This window comes from Drosophila yakuba, chromosome X (genome assembly GCF_016746365.2).
Source record: "Drosophila yakuba strain Tai18E2 chromosome X, Prin_Dyak_Tai18E2_2.1, whole genome shotgun sequence".
NCBI classification, from domain to species: domain Eukaryota; kingdom Metazoa; phylum Arthropoda; class Insecta; order Diptera; family Drosophilidae; genus Drosophila; species Drosophila yakuba.
In genome coordinates this window covers 19128764-19146872 of record NC_052526.2, presented here as the reverse complement: position 1 = coordinate 19146872, position 18109 = coordinate 19128764, and the positions used below count along the sequence as shown (strand labels likewise).

The following is an 18109-nucleotide window of genomic DNA, read 5'->3' as shown; positions in this document are numbered from 1 at the left end:
TGTGTTGTTTATTTCTACCTTTAAGTGCTTGTTGTGGACCGCCTATGCCTATGGCTTTGCCTACCTGCCGCTAAGCTGCGATTCAGAACAATAAAAGATAAGCCAACTTAATCCCATTGGGATTGCCCCCGATCCGCGACCGAAAAACCAGACATGTCAGTATATCGCTGCAGTGCGCTGCTGCTGCTTTTATATGATTGTTTTCATTGAAATAGAAACTTATCAGTATCAGTTGGCCCCTGGAACACAATCGTGGCACAAAAAGAACACACAAATGGCATTACATGGAGCGGAAAAACTTTGATAGGCGCCAGGCGCGATCGCGATTGTGGAGCGAACGATTGAATCACTCGGCGGGAATAACTCCGATACGCAATCAAGGTCAAAGGTTCAACAGCGAACAACGAAGAGAAGTTCGCATAGACTTTTTGATACCCACTGATAAAGTCTGGTATAACATGTTAACAAGTGTATTTACGACTGCAGTCGAAAGAGACAACAACAACAAGAGAATGGCAGCAAGTAAATGACTAAGCTCTGACCTCTCTTTCATCTGCCATCCTCCATCTCTTTCAGCAACTTAGTTTTGTAACCCATTCAACTTGTCACCCATTTTCGCTTATCAATTTCAATTTCACTTTCAGTTTTTATTTCCATTTTCCAGCTTACTGCAACGCGATAAGCCTGCTATCGTCTCCTTCTTTCACCTTCCATCGGTCTCTTTCTCTTTTCCTGGCTCTGACACACAGAATATACATATGCAGTATATTTTAAATGGAAATTAACAATATATGATTAATATTTTGAAATATGCAACATATAGTACGAACAACAAGACTGCTTTAGTTTTTAATAAAAATATATTAAGTGTTGCCCGATAATAGTGTTGCCCTGATTTTTTGTAGTGCACCTTAGAAACACTTCAATTAGCTTTGGGAAAATAAAATCAACTCTAAAGCTACACACTCAGCACATTGGAATGCATTTTCGACTTGCGACAAAGTTGAAGTCAAAGTTTAGTTGAAGGCCAACTGCAGCTTAATACCTCTTCTTCTTCTCAGCCTCCGCCGGCTGTCTTCTCAGCTTCTTCTTTTTTAAGCCAAAGAGAAGCCCCACAAAATGCACTAAAAGGCAGACACAATAAATGCAAAAAAAAAAAATAAGATAGGTAGAGATACATATATACGCGTTTGTATAAAAAATAAGAAAAAAGAGAAAAACCGCCAGTCGAGACACATTTTAGCAATAAAAGCAAACTGCGAAGAAGTTGAGGAATATAAGAGAAAAATAAACAACAATAACTACAGCAACACAAACAACAATACACGGGCAGCAAATCACGGCGGCAGAACGAGAAGAAGAAGAAGCGCGAACCAGGTAATCAGCACTACCAAAATGGCACAGTGGGTCAAAGCAAAATAAAAAAGATAACATTGCTAGTAGATGTGCAGCCAAAGTTGACTGCTGCTAAGCATAAATAAGAAGTACAATAACAAAATATTTCAAAAAATGAATATATCCAGAATATTAATTTGTACATACTACATCAATTACTTGATGCATATGGAAATTTAGCCACAACTTGCGCTTTCGACCCACTGTGCCCACAGGAAGCCGCCAAGAAGAAGCATTGGAGGGAAAAAGCGAGCCAAACAAAAGGTAAAACGTACATGTAGTTGAGCAGCTGCTGCTTTTCCCTGCTTTCTGCTCTCCGATCGCGTTTACCTGGTGTCCCTTCTTTCGCCTCTCGCCACTCACCTCTCACCTTTGCCCTCCCCTTTGCGTTACCTGTTCGCTCCGCGGAGGAAGTAGGGATGGAAGGGAAGAAAGAGGCAATAAACCTGCTGCAACGACCCGAAAAATTTGCATCAGCGGAGGGAAACGGGGAGGAAGTGGGACAGAAATGCATCGAAATTCCCAGGCATTTATGAAATATTTCCATAATTTTATAACGAATTGTGCCACTCGAACAAATTGCGGTAAACATTGCGTTTTCCCCTTTTTATGGCTTAAAACATGTGTTAGCATTTGTATACTAACTTGAATATGCATGTACATTTCTTGTGTTACATTTATTTTAGTTGATTTTCATTAGAGTTCGTTGAAATACTCATAATTTTATATATTTTATTTATATTTTTTACCCTTATACTTGTTTTTGTTTAGATGCACAGCTTTTCGAATGTAAATAGAGCAAGCAATTTTATTTGAATGTACTAATTTTTTATACATTATTCTTCGCAGTGTATGTGTAGGTGAAAAACGGATTATCTAAATACGGCTGGATGGCAGGTAACGACATAGAAATAATAATCCGGAACTTTCCACACGGCTTAAGCCAAGCCAAAACGGAAAAAAAGAAACCCACAAGCGAACCAAATCGAAATTTAATAAACGAAATGCAATCCAAAACAGAAAGTGTAATTGTCGGATTGTCGAATGAACATTCAATATGTATGTATACAAATGCCAAAACCAAAAACGTTGCTCAACATTTTCGCCCCCATCGACGAATTATTTTTCTTCCGACTTGGTTTACATATGTACACATATGCATATATACATATATATAAAAACCAGTGAAAGTTCTCAGCGAACGTGTCGCAACATAATTAAACATGAAAACCACTGCAGCAGCAACAACTTACCTCACTTCCAGTCGATTGTAATTCCAATTAATTGCTCGTTGAGGCGAAATCCAAATCCATTTGATTCTTGAAATAAAAAACCAAAAAAGCACTCAGAGACAACCGAAAAAATGTATTAATAAAATCTTGGAGGGGATTTTTCTTCACAATTTCACAATGTCCTTGATTTTCGATAACGTGTTTATTTAATACTGTTTCGTACACTTTGGATAAATATTAAATATTATAATATAGTTTAAATTGTACCTTAGTACTTTATTATAGCTAAGGATGTTCACTTGTTTTTACATACATATGTTTTGGAATGCAAGTAACTTTGTTTGCAGTATTAAAACAAGTTCTACTCATGAAATATGCAACAATTTGTCAAATGATGGCACTTAAACAACTTTAATGGGCTTTTTATTGTTGTGGGTACTATTTACGTTATTTGCCTCTTGAATAATAAATACTTTGCAAAAGAACTGTATTTTAATCACATTTATTTGAGTTTTTATATGGTTTGCTCTGCCGTAACCATTTACTTTGTTTTTGCAGTTAGTTGAAACTGAAATTGTTTAAGTGGCGGACAAACAAAAACAAACACCTGCAACGCGCGCAACTTGCACAAGCTTGTCGACATTTACCGTTGTTCTGGTGCTGCTACTGCTGCTGTTGCGCCTGCGCTGCGTCGCCGTCGACGTCGAAAAACGCTGCCACTTGCAACGTTTGTATTTCTTTTTTTGGCAATTTTGCTGGTTGCGCGTGCGTGCAACTCACACTGCACAGAAAAAAAAAAAACGAAAACAGAACGAAACCACCGACAACAAACTCCGCTAAAAGAAACCGACGGATAACAACGAATTAACAACGAGAACGAAACGACGCGACACGATCGCCGATCACGCAAACAAGATACTGGAGTGTGACCGCATCGGGTAGATCGCAATATACCACGCGGCTTACTGAAATGTGCTAAAAAAGGCCAAGTCAGATGTGCACACCCCAGACTCGCACCATAGAGATCGTGGTTGGTGTCCGCGCTAAAGCAACGAATATTTTATCGAGAATCTAGCTAGTATTTAGCTCTGCAATGCGTATTTATTTGATATAATAATACATACAAATAAATACATTTATTTAGCAATTATTCAATCTTAAAACCAAAAGCGTATCAACTGCTTGTTTATTTTATAGCCAAATTCAGCTACTCTTTGTGATCTACATTTGGCATCACTGTCTGAGCTAGGCAGCATTTCCCTGACGTCTGGCAACTCTGGGATCAGCTGTTTGAAAACTTGCAACTTTATTTCCAAACAAATACACATTTCAATTTGATTTCCCCAAGGAAATATAGTCGGATTAAAGCCAAACTCTATGAGCCTTATTCGCGGAGGACTTGGCTCGTCCTTGAGGCCCATTCTCCGCGCTCTCCACCCCCTGCTCGCCAACAAAAACATCGAAGCACAAAGGTCACCGCTGATAAGCAAGCGTTTTTACGCCGGCAAAAAGAGAAGGGAGATGGATTTGAAGTATCTAAATCAAAAGGAGGCCATCGACGTGGACCAGGAGCTCTTCACGGAGTACAAGTTCAGTGTGGATCAGCTAATGGAGCTGGCCGGCTTGAGCTGCGCCCACGCGGTGGCCAAATGCTTCCCAGCGGAGAAGCATCCACGGATTCTCGTTTGCTGTGGACCGGGCAACAATGGTGGCGACGGCTTGGTGGCCGCCCGGCACCTCTCCTTGATGGGCTACACACCAACCATTTACTATCCCAAGCCGACGGCCAAGCCGCTCTTCGAGAACCTCAGCCACCAGTGCCAAATGATGGACATCTGCGGCGTGAAGGAGTGTCCTTCGGTGGCGACTGCCGCCAGTGACTATGACCTCATCCTGGACGCGCTCTTTGGATTCAGCTTCAAGCCGCCAGTGCGAGCGGACTTTGTCGCCGTCGTGGAACTGCTGCAGCAGACCAAACTGCCAATTGCCAGGTGGGATTCATTTTGCTTAGCCATCATATGAAACCTAAACTAATGTTGCATCCTGCTTGCAGCGTGGACATTCCCAGCGGCTGGGATGTGGAGAAGGGCAAACTGACTGAATGCGATGTGGAACCGGCTCTGCTCATTTCCCTGACTGCGCCCAAGCTTTGTGCCCGCCATTTCCGCGGAGAACATCACTACCTGGGCGGCAGATTCGTGCCGCCCGCTCTGCAGCGCAAATACGGACTGAATCTGCCCACTTATCCGGGCAACGAACTGTGCGTCAAGCTGTGATTTATACATGTGAGAATGGGAATGATGGATATATCCAAATAAACGATGGAGTCTTGAGCTGCGTCCCCGGGTTTTCTAATGGGTTTTTTTTAGTTGAAACATTGCAGCAAACACAAAATTCAATCAGAAACTGATTTTTTTTCGGTAAAACTTTAATTTATCTTTAAGCTAATAAAAAAAATAGTGGTCTTAAAATGATTATACTTTAAAAAACGATTGATTTCGTTACAAAGTAATGCTTGTAACTGTTTGAAAAGCTTCTCTGGTTGGGTTTTACAAAGTTTCAAGTTCTCCCTTGTGTTTTATTTGATATATTACATATTATATAAAGACTACGATTGGAAAGCTAATAAACTACTAGCTCCCTGTTACCCGGATCTATCTATCTATTTGTACAAGCGATTGTAGTTCTTGCGCCGGCGATCCTCCTCGAAATTGTTGTTCCTGGCCCACTCCTTGAGGTTGCCCTTGGAGCGCAGCATGGCGGACTTGGAGTCCACGTCGCGCAGCACGAAGGGCGAGAATCCGGCCGTGTAATCCTGATCCAAAGCGTTCGTCTTGGTCTTGGCCACGCGCGACGGCATCTGCCTGGGCATGGGCTGATCCTCGAACAGGATGGGATTCCTTGAGTGCTTGCCGCCGTGGAAACGCGGCAGACTCTGGTTCTTGTACTTGTTGGTCAGCGGCCGGCGCGTATTGATGTGAATCACCTGGCGACCGTTCTCGTCCAGGCTGACGGCAACGCGTTTCAGTGTCTTGTTGCCACAATTGGGGCAGAACACCTTGGTCATGATGCTGGTGGTCCTGTAGCAGGCATAGCATCGCAGTATATACGTGCGCAGCTGTTTGATGATGCGGCCGTTGAGGGCGGCCAGGTGGAGATTGAGCTGCTTGAGCACGTTCTGCAGGGCATAATCGGTGGTCATGCAGGCCACGGGCGGCACTTCGTCCGTTTCCACCTTGCCCTCGAGCGCTTTCTTGGCCTTCTTGATGTTTGAGTGCGTGATCCAGCCATCGTCACCCACATCGTCGTCGAGATTTTGGCTCTGTTGTGCTTCCTGTGGCTCGGATACCTCCTCATCTACTTCGGCCGGCTGGGAGACCAGCAGTTCGGACAGCTCTTGCTCTTCCTCGGCACTGGGTGCGCATTTGAGCTGCTCGAACAGCTTGTCCAGCTCCTCCTGACTGGGCTCCTGGTCTGGTTCCTCCTCCGTTTGGATGGAGTCGCTGGAAAATGGTTCCTTGCCAGCCAACTGGGCTTCAATGGCGGCTTTAACAGTGTCTTGGGATTCATCGCCTTCCTGCTCATCCTCGGCAGCATCCTCCTCCTGAGAGTCCTCTTCTTCCTCCTCTGAATCCTCGTCCTCCTCCTCCTCTTCGCCCTCGGGCATGTACCACCCGACCAGTCTCTTGTTATTGGCATCCTGCATCTCCTCGGGCTTCTCCTTGGATGCAATGGTCTGTGCCATCACGGGCTCCTGGCGCAGGTGATCAGTGCCCACGTTATCCGCTTCCAGTTCGTAGGTGAGCGAGATCACTTTCAGATCAATCCCCGACAGACTCGCATAGTCTCCGGTTTTCTTGGCGAACTCCACGCAGTGTTTAATGCTCTCCGGACGAGGCTCGCGCACCTGGAGGTCGAAGGGCAGGACGCAGAGACGACGAATCTGGCGCTTGTTGCGCACCTCGGCCACCACATCCGGTACGGTGAGCACCTGCTCCGCATATTCCTGGAGGGGATTAGGTGCGGCGTTAGGTGGTTCAAATGGCGAATCTATGGATGACTTACGTTCAGGGGCACTGCGTTTATGAAGGCTGTGGTGTCCGCCACCAGGAACTTGATCTTTTCGCTCGTTTCGGCCATTTTCCGTGGTACTTTTCACATGAAAAACAATGCACGGCAAAAAAATAACAATTTCTGCACGTGTCGGGATTAGTGTGGCCGTGCTTCGTTACCCGTTACTATCGGGTATGCTAAAAATACCAAAAAGTGTTTTCGAATTTAAGATTTTAGTTTTAATTAATAAAAGTTTAAAAACGCGGTGAGCAAAGCTAATCGAATGCAGTTCTTAAAATGTTATCAAGAGCCAATCAATGAATTGGTCTATCAAATAAATTCATATCAAAATATTTTTATTTGTTACTTAGACTAGCTAACTACAAAAATACTTAGTTAAGCACAATAACACATGATTATGATTCATATTAACATAAAAACAGATTATAGAAGATTTAGTAAATTGTCTGACTGAGAAAACAAATCATTTGCAGGAGATTTTCAAAAAATCGGTCAGTTTGATTTAAAAAAATACATATATTTCTATTTTTAATTCAAGTTAGTTAAGTCAGTTAAGTATGTTGTGTTCATTAAATTATTGAATTTGTAAGTTTGTAAGTGCATTTGATTAAATAAAAATGAACTTCTTTAATTAATTGGCAATGGAATATTCTAGGGCGCGTGCGATATATGGATTTGCAATCGCAGTACGGTCACACTGCCCTCCCCAATTTAGCCGACAGTTCCATCTCTAGTTTTCAAGCCAAAAATGGCGAAGTTTTCATTCTGAATTCGTACTGACAGCAATCGGAATTAGTGAAAAGTGCTCGATTTGAACGGAACGGAGCTAAAGCTAATCCGTCGGATTTAGTGAAAGCGCAGACGAGCGGTAACAGCCAAATCAATCCAGTGGTTACGGTATGTGGGGCCATTGGCAAACCGCCGCCGTAGCGGCTCCCACTGCCGCCCCTCCTCCGCAACCGTCGGTTCCGCCGCCTCTACCGAACGCCCCGCCCCCTCCGCCTCCCTCGGACGCGTCCGCCGGAGCACCCCCATCCGCTCAGCCGGCTGCAACCGGAGCAACTGCACCAGCGACTGCTGCAGCCACATCTGCTGCATTCAACCCCTATAGCAGCGGCCAGGCGACGGGGGCCGGCAACCCCTATGAACAGTATACGGCCGCCCAGTATGCGGCCATGACCCCCGAGCAGCAGTACGCCCTGCAGCACCACTGGCACCAGTGGCAGACGTACCAGGCGGAGTACGCAAAGTGGCATGCCCAGTACGGCGAGCAGGTGGGTCTAGTCTGGTCATACTCCACGAACTTTCTACAATATTAGTCTTTTAATCGTTTAGTACAAGCGTGAAATGGCCGCAGCCGCGGCGGTGGCCACAACCACCGCCGTTCAAGGCGTACCCGCGCCCACGGTCGCAGCTCCTTCACCGGCTCCCGTTCCAGTGGTCAGTGCACCCGGTCCGCAGGCCTATCCTGCCGCGCAGAACTATTACCAAGGCGTCACCGCCTCACCGGCACCGCCAACGACACCCGTTGCCGGCGCGGGAGTGCCGCCAGTGCCCGGAAAGATCACGGCCCAGCCGCAGATGTACAACCAGCCGCCGCCGCCGCCACCACAAAAAAGCGGTTACAATCAGCATTCGAATTCCAATCAGAATGACAACCAAGGCATGTGGTCAGGGCCACCGCCCATGCATCATCCGCCGCCGAATAGATATAGTGGCGGTCAAATGAACCAGATGAACTACAACAATGCCGGACCAGACAACATGGGATTTCCCAATCTCCAGCAGCCGCCACCGTCTCTGCAGAGACCAAATCCTCAGCAGCAGACGCAGTCGAACAACACGGACCATGGCCAGTGGGGAAATAACAATCGCGGCAACAATAATCGTCCTCCCTGGGATACCAGTGGTCCGCCGCCTGATATTTCCGGGCAACCAAATCGCTGGGATGGTCCGCCGCCGCCAAATGATGCCAACAATCGCTGGAATGCACCGTCATTTAACAATAACAACAATGATTGCAATCGCCGTTGGGATGGGACTTCTAATCAAGCGCCGTCTGGCGGGGATCAGCAACAGAATCGTTGGATGAGCGAACCACCGCCAAGCATTCCGAATCCCAATCAGCAGAATCAGAATCACTGGTTGAGTGGACCACCACCGAGTATTAGTGATAGCAAAAGCAACCAGCCACAGAATCCCCGCCAGAATCGCTGGCAAGGCATCAATTCCGACATCGACACACCGCCCATGAGGACCAACAACCAGACAAACAACTTCCGCAATAGCTGGGGAGATGGAGGTGGCGATGGCAACCAAAACCAAAACCAAAACAAGAATCCATTCAACAAGAACTCACAGTCTGATTTTGGCCCAGATCAGAACTCTGGCAATAACAACAACTTTGGTCAGCGAACAGGAAACTATGGCAACAGCTATAATAACCAAGATCACAATAGTGCGGGAGGAGGCAATTTTGGCGGCGGAGGTGACGGCTTTGGAGACGGAAGCGGTGGCAACCAAGGCCAGGACAGCTTTGGTGGACGAGGAGGAGGACCCGGCAATAATAACAATAAGAACAACTTTAATAACAATCGCCGCCAGAGCAATCGTTGGGATAACAATCGCAACCAAGGATTTTCCGATGAGAGAGGCGGAGGCGGTGGCGATTCTGGTCCAGGCGGCTATAACCAAAATCGTGGCAATTTCAACCAGCGCAACAGCTTCAATCAACAGAATCAGTCAAATCAGCAGAACCGCAACCAACAGCAATCCTCCGATCTGGACGAGGCCAGTTTCGATCGCCTGTTCGACCAGTGGGAGCAGCAGTTCGAAGACTGGAAGCGCGCCAATGCCAATCATCCGGATCGCGACGAGTATCGCCGCTACGAAGAGGAGTTCGAGAAGCAGCGACGTCGCATCGCGGAGCGAAGAGAGCAGATGCGCCGACGTCGCCAGCAGCAGATGAGTGGCTCTGCTGGATCGGGATCAGGATCAGGAGGCTCGACCACTGACATGCCGAAGGAAGCAGCTGCCGGTGATACCACGGTCGAGGAGCAGCAGCCCAATGAGGAGCCATTCGGTGGACAAGGCAATTTCGCTGGACAGGGTCCTCGAACTGGACATGGCTTTGGTGACCAGGGCGCCGGCTCGGGACCCAATTTCGGACAGGGCAATAGACAGTCCGGAAAACCGAGTCATTTTGGCAAAGAGAATCGCGCCTTCGAAAGCGCCGGTGTTCCGGCATTCAGAGGCAACCGAGGACCGCCACCGGGAATGCACAACCAGTACCAAACCGCCCAGCAGCCAGAGGAATCCCAGGAAAGTCCAACTAAGTCGGCGACATCAAATGATAATTCACCTGATGGAAAGACAGCAATAACGCCAGCTCCTCCAGTAGCGCCACCGATTGCATCACTGCCTCTGCCCGAAGTCACACCAGCTCCAGCTGGACCAGTAGGGCCAGATCCGCCAGAGGCTCCGTCCACGCAGCCTCCTTCGGTTACCTCCAATCTCGGCAAGCGCCGGCAGTCCGCTGCTCCCACCCCAATGCCCGCCAAGCAAGTCAAACCGGAGGAGCCCATATTCACCATTTCCCTGGACGACGACGACGACGAGGAGGAGGAGGAGACACAGGCCGCACCAGACACGCCCATGGGCAGCTTTTTTAAGAAAAACGATGGCATCCCCGGTCTGGATTTGGTGGCCGATGGCAATGACAAGAATAATGCGTCCTCAGTCTTCGGGTTGGGGCTCAAGGACTCGGACGAAACAAAAGCCACTGATGCCCCTGCAAAACCGGCAGAGAAGTCCGCAGTCGCCAAAAAGAGCAACGAATCTCTAAGCAACGCCCTAAAGGATCCGAATTTCATCAACAATCTCTCCCAGGCGGTGGCCAATGTGCAGGAGCGCGAGCAGCGCGATCGCCAGGAGCAACATGAGGAACAGGAATCGGGAACGGATGGACGTCCTCTCTCCTTCGCCGAGTGGCAGCGCAAGAAGAACAGCGGCAACGAAAGCAAGTCGCAGGATTCGCGCGACTCGTTGAGTACCAGTAGCGGTGAGAGACCGGACAACAGCGGCCCACCTGGTGGTTTCGGTCCCGGACATGGTCCAGGCGCAGTTCCGGGCAACAGAGCCGGTTCTCGTCCAAATTCTGGACCTGGCTTTGGCCCTGGTCCGGGTCCAGGTCCAAACGATGGATCACGCTTTGAAGGCTTTGGACCGAATCAAGTGCCTGGAAATAACTTCATCGACTTCGATGGCAATGGTCCACCTGGCTTTGGTCCACCGGGCAGAAACTTTGGACCCAACGGTCCAGGCTCACGTGGACCCAACTTTGGCCCCAACTTTGGCCCTGGCCCAGGCGGTCCGGGTGGCCCATTCTTTGGACCAAATGGACCGGGACCAGGTCCCCATTTCGGACCAAACTTCAGACCCAATGGCCCCAACTTTGGGCCAAACTTTGGGCCCAATTTCGGGCCGGGTCCTGGTTCCCGCAACTACGGACCTCACGGACCTCGCGGACCCGATGGTCCATTCGGTCCATTCGGTCCGCGGCGTGATGACTTCGGCGGTCCGCCGTTTGGCGGTCCAGGACCCCACTTCGGACCCAACCAACCCGGTCCCCACATGCGCGGTTTCAACGGTGGACCCAACAGTGATAATCCCTTCCGCCGGCAAGGCGGACCACCGGGTCCAGGTTTCGGCGACGATGATCTGGGCGCAGGACCACCAAGAGGACCCAGGAACTTCGGCAACCGCAACAGCTTTGGAAATAATGGCGGCGGCGGCGGCGGCGGCGGAGGGCCCAACCATCGGAAGAACTGGAATGACGGGTATGTGTCCTCAAGCCGTTTTTAAGTTTTTTGACTTGATGAACTATTGTTTTAAAACGTATTCAATAATATCGAATGTTATATCTTGGCAAAAATGGTGGGAAAGGGGGGGCGAAAGGAGATTCTTGCCCCCTTTGTGCTTTTCTAAAATCCAATATCAATTGTCGTCTGATTGTCTGCGGAAGATATGGGAGCGTTATCTTTGCAAGAGCACTTGCTTTTAGTTTTATTTTTGGATGGTATCATCTGCAAATATGTTGGTTTTCTTTTTTTTACTTTTGGGAAAGTGAATGTAGGGCCGCATGTTTACAAATTATCTTTGAAATGTTAATACAAACCCACAACTTAACCATTCAGTAATTAGTTGATATTTGTATACAAGTACAGCTGCTATTTGCATTTATAGTTAGTATTAGTGTTTTGAGTGTTTATTATGAATAATCAATCCATGCGATAGGGAAAAACCCAAACATTATCTAAAACCTGTGGGGCGTCGAAGCGATTGTTTTCGTCCGATTTGTACTACCGATGGATTTTTGAGTATGATGTAAGCAATCTGCTTCCAATGCAATCTGCTTCATTTTATTCAGCTCTTTTTCCCATTACGCATATCCGTGAGAGTCCTTGTTCAGATCGCATATACATGTACTCTATATCGTGTTCATTGGACGAAATCGTTGGATCTTATTCCGCTCGATCGCACACTTACCCACACTTTGTACCCTTTCACTTTGGCTATCTGTTTTGATATCATCCAATTTAATGTAGTGCACCTGTGCGCAGGCCTTTTTCTAGTTATCGTTAATGCTGGAATTTCGATTCCAATCCCGTTTTTTTCTTCTTCTCTTTTACTTCTATGCAATACTGATAAATACTGAATGTAAAAACATAATTTAAACAATGTTACAAACGAACGATAACAAAAAAACGAAAACGAATACAAATACGAATACAAATACGCGAATGAATATCTAAACGGTGGTATTCATTATTGGCGATGTCCCCGATACATATGCATATATGCATATATCCACGTATCCATGTATCCACCAATCTGTGTCTGATCCATTGTCTGTGCAGCAAGAGAAGGGGGCGGTAGGAAGCTCCAGCAACGGCAGCAGCAGCGCAGAAACTGATCTCTGAACCCTCGAAACCGGGATCTGATTAGGCGATTAGATGATAGATTTTCTTTTGGGGGAGCGGCTATCGAAAGGGCAGTTCATAACGCCCCTCAAACATACACATACATATATAACTAGCTATATACACACATCGCAGCGACCAGAAGTCCAGAAGTGAGATCGATAATTAGAGATTAAGGATACACGCATCTGGCACATTCAGAGAAAGCGAGTAAAATAAGAAAAACATATACATATACATAAATACGAAACTAATTTAGTTGCCTTGGATTGTAAATTATTTGTACTTTCTTTTGCCCTGCAATATTCACTTAGAAAAAGCCCAAGCTCTGGTTCAATTATTTAGTACCTATCTAAGTTGTGTTCGTTCAAAATCAACGCGTTTAAATAAGTAACTACTTTGTTTTACTAAAGAAAAACATTAAGATCAACCACAACAACAATATCTCAATTCAAGTAATATGTAACTCTTTTTATAGCGCGAAGTTATTTAAGTCGTATATGTTAAATATATACTATGGAATTTAATATCAATAAAGGAAGACAAAACACAAGTAACGTTATTGGGGCATACAAGATCCTTTGAAGTCCTGCAGAAACTTTCCTTCTATGGTCAAATGTCCGTCTGCAAATGAATCCTTGTTTATGCCACATTCAATATCCAAATACATCCGATCGCTAAACTTTGGTTTTGGTTAGTTTTTAAATATTTCTATAGTTAATATATCAATAATTCGGGGTAAGGAATACTCTCAGGATCTGTTTAAAAAACTGTTGCGAAACACAAAGTTATATCTTGAAATATTTTGCTGCTGTATACCATTGGTTTTTGTTGAACAAACCAATTGGTTTATTCGTTGGAAGTGCACTTGATAAGGTTTTGGAATCAAACAAATCTGAATCCGTCCGCTTTCTTATTTTGCACATTGTGTGAATAGTATTATTCTCTGTAAATTATTTTATATTATTGAAATTATCCATTGTCCGCTTAAGAAAGCATCAAAAATCATTTATATTATTTTCAAAATAATATAGTAAATATACATGTTGTCCTAAAGAGATTTAAATTTAAAATGCTATACAATTGGTTCCGATTAAATTCGTTGTCCGCTTCATTATGCAATTTTGTAGCTATTCCGTTTCCCAAATCAAGCCAACATTTTCCGATTTCATTAGGATTAGAGTGCATAACCACTTTGATACGTTGATGCTATTTATTTTGCCTTTTGAAAGTGTAGAAACTATTTATAAGCTATGCCGCTTGCCTATTCTAAGTTTAGGGCCAAAAATATAATACATCTTTCATTGCTGACCTGCAATTTTTTTTGGGGGCAGTGTGGCATGTATGTAGATAGTGCACCTGCCCCTATGTCCACTGCCACGCCCCCTTTATCTTAACTTATACAAACAACTATTTTAGTACATTTCAACCGAAGTAAAAGTTCAAGTGTTTTTCTTTTGGTTTTTAAACATTAAAAACCTAAAAAAAAATAATATACAATATACAAAAATATTAAAATATGAAATAAACCAAACAAATTGCCGCAATAATAAATCAACCAACGTAAACGTAACCATTGTATACTAAAATCGCCAATGGTGTGTTCCACCTACCACCTTCCATCACTGAAAAAAAAAAAACAAAACAAACAAAAACTAAAGGCCGGAGCAGCAACAGCAGCAACAATTCCCCGGCAACCGCAACCAAAATGAACCCATCTATCGACCGATGAAGGTATTCGACTATTCCAATAACCCAACGGCCGCCAAGGTGATCGATTATGGCCACAAGTCGGGTGATGGCAATCCCATCGATGGGCCTTCCGGCGGTCTAAGTGCCGCCGACAGAATTCCAGAATTTCGACCAGTGAAGACCTTCGAGTATGGCCACTCCTCGTTCACGGGATCGAATCGCAAGGGAATGCCAGGTGGAATGGGAATGGGCGAAATGGATGGAGATCCCAAGCAAGCGATGACAGGTGGCCCCAATCGCGGAATGGCAGCGGGACCAGGTGGATTGGGAGGACCCGGTGGACCCGGTGGACCAGGAGGTCCGGGTAACAAGCGTAAGAATAAGAAAAAAAACAAACAACAAAAGAAGGAGGAGCAATTGAAGTTCAGTCAAAACCTACAGTTCCAATCGAATTCGGTTGATGAACGTAGTTCCACAAATCCTGAACAGGGTGACGAGGTAAGTGGTCAGCACAGTTCAAGCCTCTATTTTGGCCTCTAATCCTGTCTATGAATACATTCCAGCAGCGTAACCAGAATGAATTCCAAAACCAGAGCGAATTTCCGGATGAGGGCGAGGGTTTGCAGGATAATGAAGAACACAATGATCTCGAAGATATTTCCGATGGTGAAGAGTAAGTTAAAGATTTTAATGCTTTTTAAGCTGGTTTGCTGACTGCATTGTACTTAACGCTGTTCCACTTTTCATCAGTGCCCTGCAAACTATTGATTGCGATGATGACAACGAAGAGCTGCCACCGGCGCCATCGATGACCAGATATAATGAGGGAAATCATAATCAAAACCAGTATAATCTCTTCCCGGTTAATCCGCTGGGTCACCAACAAGGAGATGACGATTTGGATAAGTTGGCTCCACCGCCGCCGCCAACCATGTCACTTTTCCCCTCGGCAGCCAATGCCAATGAGAAAATTCCCGACCTAGTGACGGCTCCCAATCTGGAGATGTGCGTGCCGACCAATGAGAATCGCAATACGATCTCCGTGGACGAAGTGCTCTTGAATCCTGGTCGCATGACCCGTCCCAAGCGCATCTGTATCATTTTGCGTGGCCCTCCTGGCTGCGGCAAATCGCATGTAGCCCGCCTTATCAAGGAGAAGGAGCTGGAGATGGGCGGTGCCAATCCGCGCATTCTCAGCATTGATGATTACTTCATCATTGAGAACGACTACGAGGAGAAGTGCCCCAAAACGGGCAAGAAGGTGAGAAGATGTTTAGTTAATTATAAGTTGTTCTACTATAGTTCTTCATTTGCCTTCTGCAGATACCCAAAAAAGAGATATTATACGAATATGATGACACCATGGAGGAGACCTACATGCAGTACCTAATTAAGTCGTTCAAAAAGACACTTAGCGACAATCTGTACGATTTCATAATCGTGGATTGCAACAACAATTCCCTGCGCACTCTGAACGAATTTTATTGTCACGCCAAAGACTCGAATTTTGTGGTGGGTCCATGGTCAACGCATCAATGCTTCTTTGAGCGATGTTACATATATATATTTCTTTGTTTGTATTTACTATAGCCGTACATAGTGGACCTGCACTGCGATCTAGAGACGTGCCTCGGTAGAAACTCTCACCAGCGCACCGAAAACGAGATCCGTGTGGTGCTGGACAACTGGTGCAACACACCGCTGCAGTACATCAAACTGGACGTGAGCTCGCTCCTTGAAAATGTGGTCGAAATGGAAGATGTTGAGGACATGGCTACGGTAACTATGCACTAAGTGGTGCGACGCAAAGGTGGCTGCTACTGTGTCGCCGCGGAGCAGGAGATGGTGGATCTCTTGGACCGGCCAGTGGCCAGTCCGGAGTTTTCAAGCTGAATCAAAATCTAGTCATGTTTAGTGTTTAAGAGATTGATCAACACAATGATACTTTTAATTCTGACCTGGCCGGGCCAAGTCCTTTCAAAAAAACACATTGCGAACGCTAAATGAAAACGATAGGAAAGCGCACTCCTAGACTAAGTTCTAAACTGCAATCGAATCCTTATTATATAAACTCCAAATATATATATATATATATTCCCATTTTATGACACACAATATGTGCACCGCTAGTCTTAGTCTAAGAAACAATTTCGAACGTACGATTAAGCTTTAAGTAAAGGCAACTATGCAAGCTGGGTCAAGCGAACGTTTTGTTGATTTATGGCGGCTTCGTTTCATTTCCAGGACGATAATGCCTGCGCCGGCGATGGGGCGACTGTGGGAACTTCAGCGGCATACGAGGATGCGGCTGTCGAGGAGACAGACGACAGCAATAGCGCCGACGCCTCCAACGACGTAAGTGTTACTGCTAATTGCATCGACTGATTGGATTCATTTTGAGACATATGTGTGGTGTTTGCGTAGAGAAAATAATGGGTTTATTATTAAATTATTGCTTGTTTGCAAGAAGATTGGATTTTTTGTATCCCATAAAATGTACAAATGTGAACTAAATGTTGTAGTATCTCGACTCGTAGGATATAAGATTAAAAAGATTATGATTATAAATTTAACATCTGCTTTTAATTCCAAGAATTAAATATGTTGTAGCTCATAGCATTATATTTAACGCTCTTACAATCAATTTAAACGCTGCATGATTAAAAATGTAAACTAACAAGTAGTCGCTGTTGATTAGTCTCATTATTCGACAAGAATCAATCCAGTCAGTCAGTAGGTCAATCAGAAATAATCGGGCAACTAGTGACTAAATGGGTTGTGGTCATCGTATCGGTAAACACTCCTCTAAACTTTCCTGAAATTCTCCCATTGCACTCTACTATTTAATCCGGCCAACCCAATCGTGCGTTTCGTGTGCTCCCCGTGCAGTGCGGTTTCCTGAAAAGCAAATGGGAACGCGACACCACCGAGGATAATCTAGGTGAGTCCCCATTAACTTGACCTGCGTTACCAAACTCGCACAACTAACCAAATGCCTCGTTTCAGCCCGCTTGGATGGCACCAAGCGTCTGATGCAGAACCGCAGGACCGCCAGCATGGCCGACTATCTCCAGCTGGAGGATTGGGAACCACCCACAACCTCGGCCAATGGCAAGAAGCGGGTGAGTACAACTAAACTTGGATTAGAAAACAAGCAAAGAACTAGTTGGATGTTTTCCACATGATAGAGAAGAGGATAGCTATACGTATTGCTATCTCTTCTGGTTGAGCAAGTGAAATGTCTCACAGAGTGAATACTGTAACAATAGCGGATGTTTTTCATCCGATAGCATCCGACTCTTGCTAGCATTTCGTTGCCAAATTTTAGTTACTCAAAAACATTCATTCTGTTTTAGGTGCGCTGGGCGGACATCGAGGAGAAGCGCTCGCAGGAGAAGATGCGAGCCATTGGCTTTGTGGTGGGTCAGACCGACTGGAACCGCATGATGGATCCCAATGCGGGCAGTCGGGCACTGAATAAAACCAAGTATATAGAGCGCATCAAGCGTCGCTAGAAGTCAATTACACGCACGCCACAAATTACAAATTCCAAGTGACAAAAAGCAAAAAACAAACAAAAACTCGCAGCTTTTCCACTCACCAAACACAAAGCATTTCCACATACATCGGGCTTCATCAGGCGGCCACAAAAGGCTACGTGATCCCGAATTACATGTAATCATTACTCATCCAAATGCAATCAGTATAATTTTGAAATAATCAGTCATTCTTACG

At 45.5% G+C, this 18109-nt stretch overlaps 4 protein-coding genes across 8 annotated transcripts in view; 2 read left to right on the top strand and 2 right to left on the bottom strand.

The window, feature by feature from the left end:
• The window catches only part of LOC6525980, a 46539-nt gene extending 43001 nt beyond the window's left edge, over positions 1-3538 (bottom strand). Inside the window, exons 1-2 of one of the 2 annotated variants that reach the window (XM_002101763.3) lie at positions 3275-3538; positions 2649-2714 (exon numbers count right to left, since the gene is read on the bottom strand). The gene's annotated coding sequence lies outside the window, so the exon portion shown is untranslated. Of the gene's footprint in view, positions 1-2648; positions 2715-2940; positions 2960-3274 lie in introns of those variants that run through there. The other variant, XM_039372511.1, reaches the window with a different exon arrangement.
• A 353-nt stretch (positions 3539-3891) lies between these two features.
• Positions 3892-4960, top strand: LOC6525979 (NAD(P)H-hydrate epimerase). The gene is made up of 2 exons (XM_002101762.4): positions 3892-4618; positions 4681-4960. Exons 1-2 carry the CDS (start codon positions 4005-4007, stop codon positions 4901-4903), a joined length of 837 nt encoding a protein of 278 aa, XP_002101798.1. The 5' UTR covers positions 3892-4004; the 3' UTR covers positions 4904-4960.
• Positions 4961-5169: 209 nt separating this feature from the next.
• LOC6525978 (RNA-binding protein NOB1) lies at positions 5170-6852 on the bottom strand. Its single transcript, XM_002101761.3, has 2 exons — positions 6693-6852; positions 5170-6633 (listed from the first exon to the last, which is right to left on the bottom strand). The coding sequence occupies exons 1-2, from the start codon at positions 6765-6767 to the stop codon at positions 5290-5292; spliced, it is 1419 nt and encodes a 472-aa protein (XP_002101797.1). The 5' UTR covers positions 6768-6852; the 3' UTR covers positions 5170-5289.
• A 569-nt stretch (positions 6853-7421) lies between these two features.
• LOC6525977 (collagen alpha-1(I) chain) lies at positions 7422-17921 on the top strand. Of its 4 annotated transcripts, none has more exons than XM_002101760.4 (11): positions 7422-7975; positions 8037-11539; positions 14344-14872; positions 14938-15047; positions 15125-15635; positions 15698-15886; positions 15965-16153; positions 16619-16729; positions 17264-17315; positions 17381-17496; positions 17731-17921. In XM_002101760.4, the coding sequence occupies exons 1-11, from the start codon at positions 7601-7603 to the stop codon at positions 17887-17889; spliced, it is 5844 nt and encodes a 1947-aa protein (XP_002101796.2). In that variant the 5' UTR covers positions 7422-7600; the 3' UTR covers positions 17890-17921. The 4 variants fall into 4 exon arrangements, with proteins under 4 accessions (XP_002101796.2, XP_015046563.1, XP_015046565.1 ...); XM_015191078.3 differs by having other exon boundaries at positions 7423-7975; positions 14941-15047; XM_015191077.3 differs by lacking the exons at positions 14344-14872; positions 14938-15047; positions 15125-15635; ... (1 more) ...; positions 15965-16153; positions 17731-17921.
• The last annotated feature ends 188 nt before the right edge of the window (positions 17922-18109 follow it).

Coding starts and splice junctions, on each gene's coding strand:
- LOC6525979 (XM_002101762.4), top strand. CDS start 4,005: ATGAGCCTTATTCGCGGAGGACTTGGCTCGTCCTTGAGGCCCATTCTC. Junction 4,619..4,680: donor ACCAAACTGCCAATTGCCAG/GTGGGATTCATT, acceptor TCCTGCTTGCAG/CGTGGACATTCCCAGCGGCT.
- LOC6525978 (XM_002101761.3), bottom strand. CDS start 6,767: ATGGCCGAAACGAGCGAAAAGATCAAGTTCCTGGTGGCGGACACCACA. Junction 6,634..6,692: donor TAAACGCAGTGCCCCTGAAC/GTAAGTCATCCA, acceptor AATCCCCTCCAG/GAATATGCGGAGCAGGTGCT.
- LOC6525977 (XM_002101760.4), top strand. CDS start 7,601: ATGTGGGGCCATTGGCAAACCGCCGCCGTAGCGGCTCCCACTGCCGCC. Junction 15,636..15,697: donor GCCCCAAAACGGGCAAGAAG/GTGAGAAGATGT, acceptor TGCCTTCTGCAG/ATACCCAAAAAAGAGATATT. Junction 16,730..17,263: donor GCGCCGACGCCTCCAACGAC/GTAAGTGTTACT, acceptor CTCCCCGTGCAG/TGCGGTTTCCTGAAAAGCAA.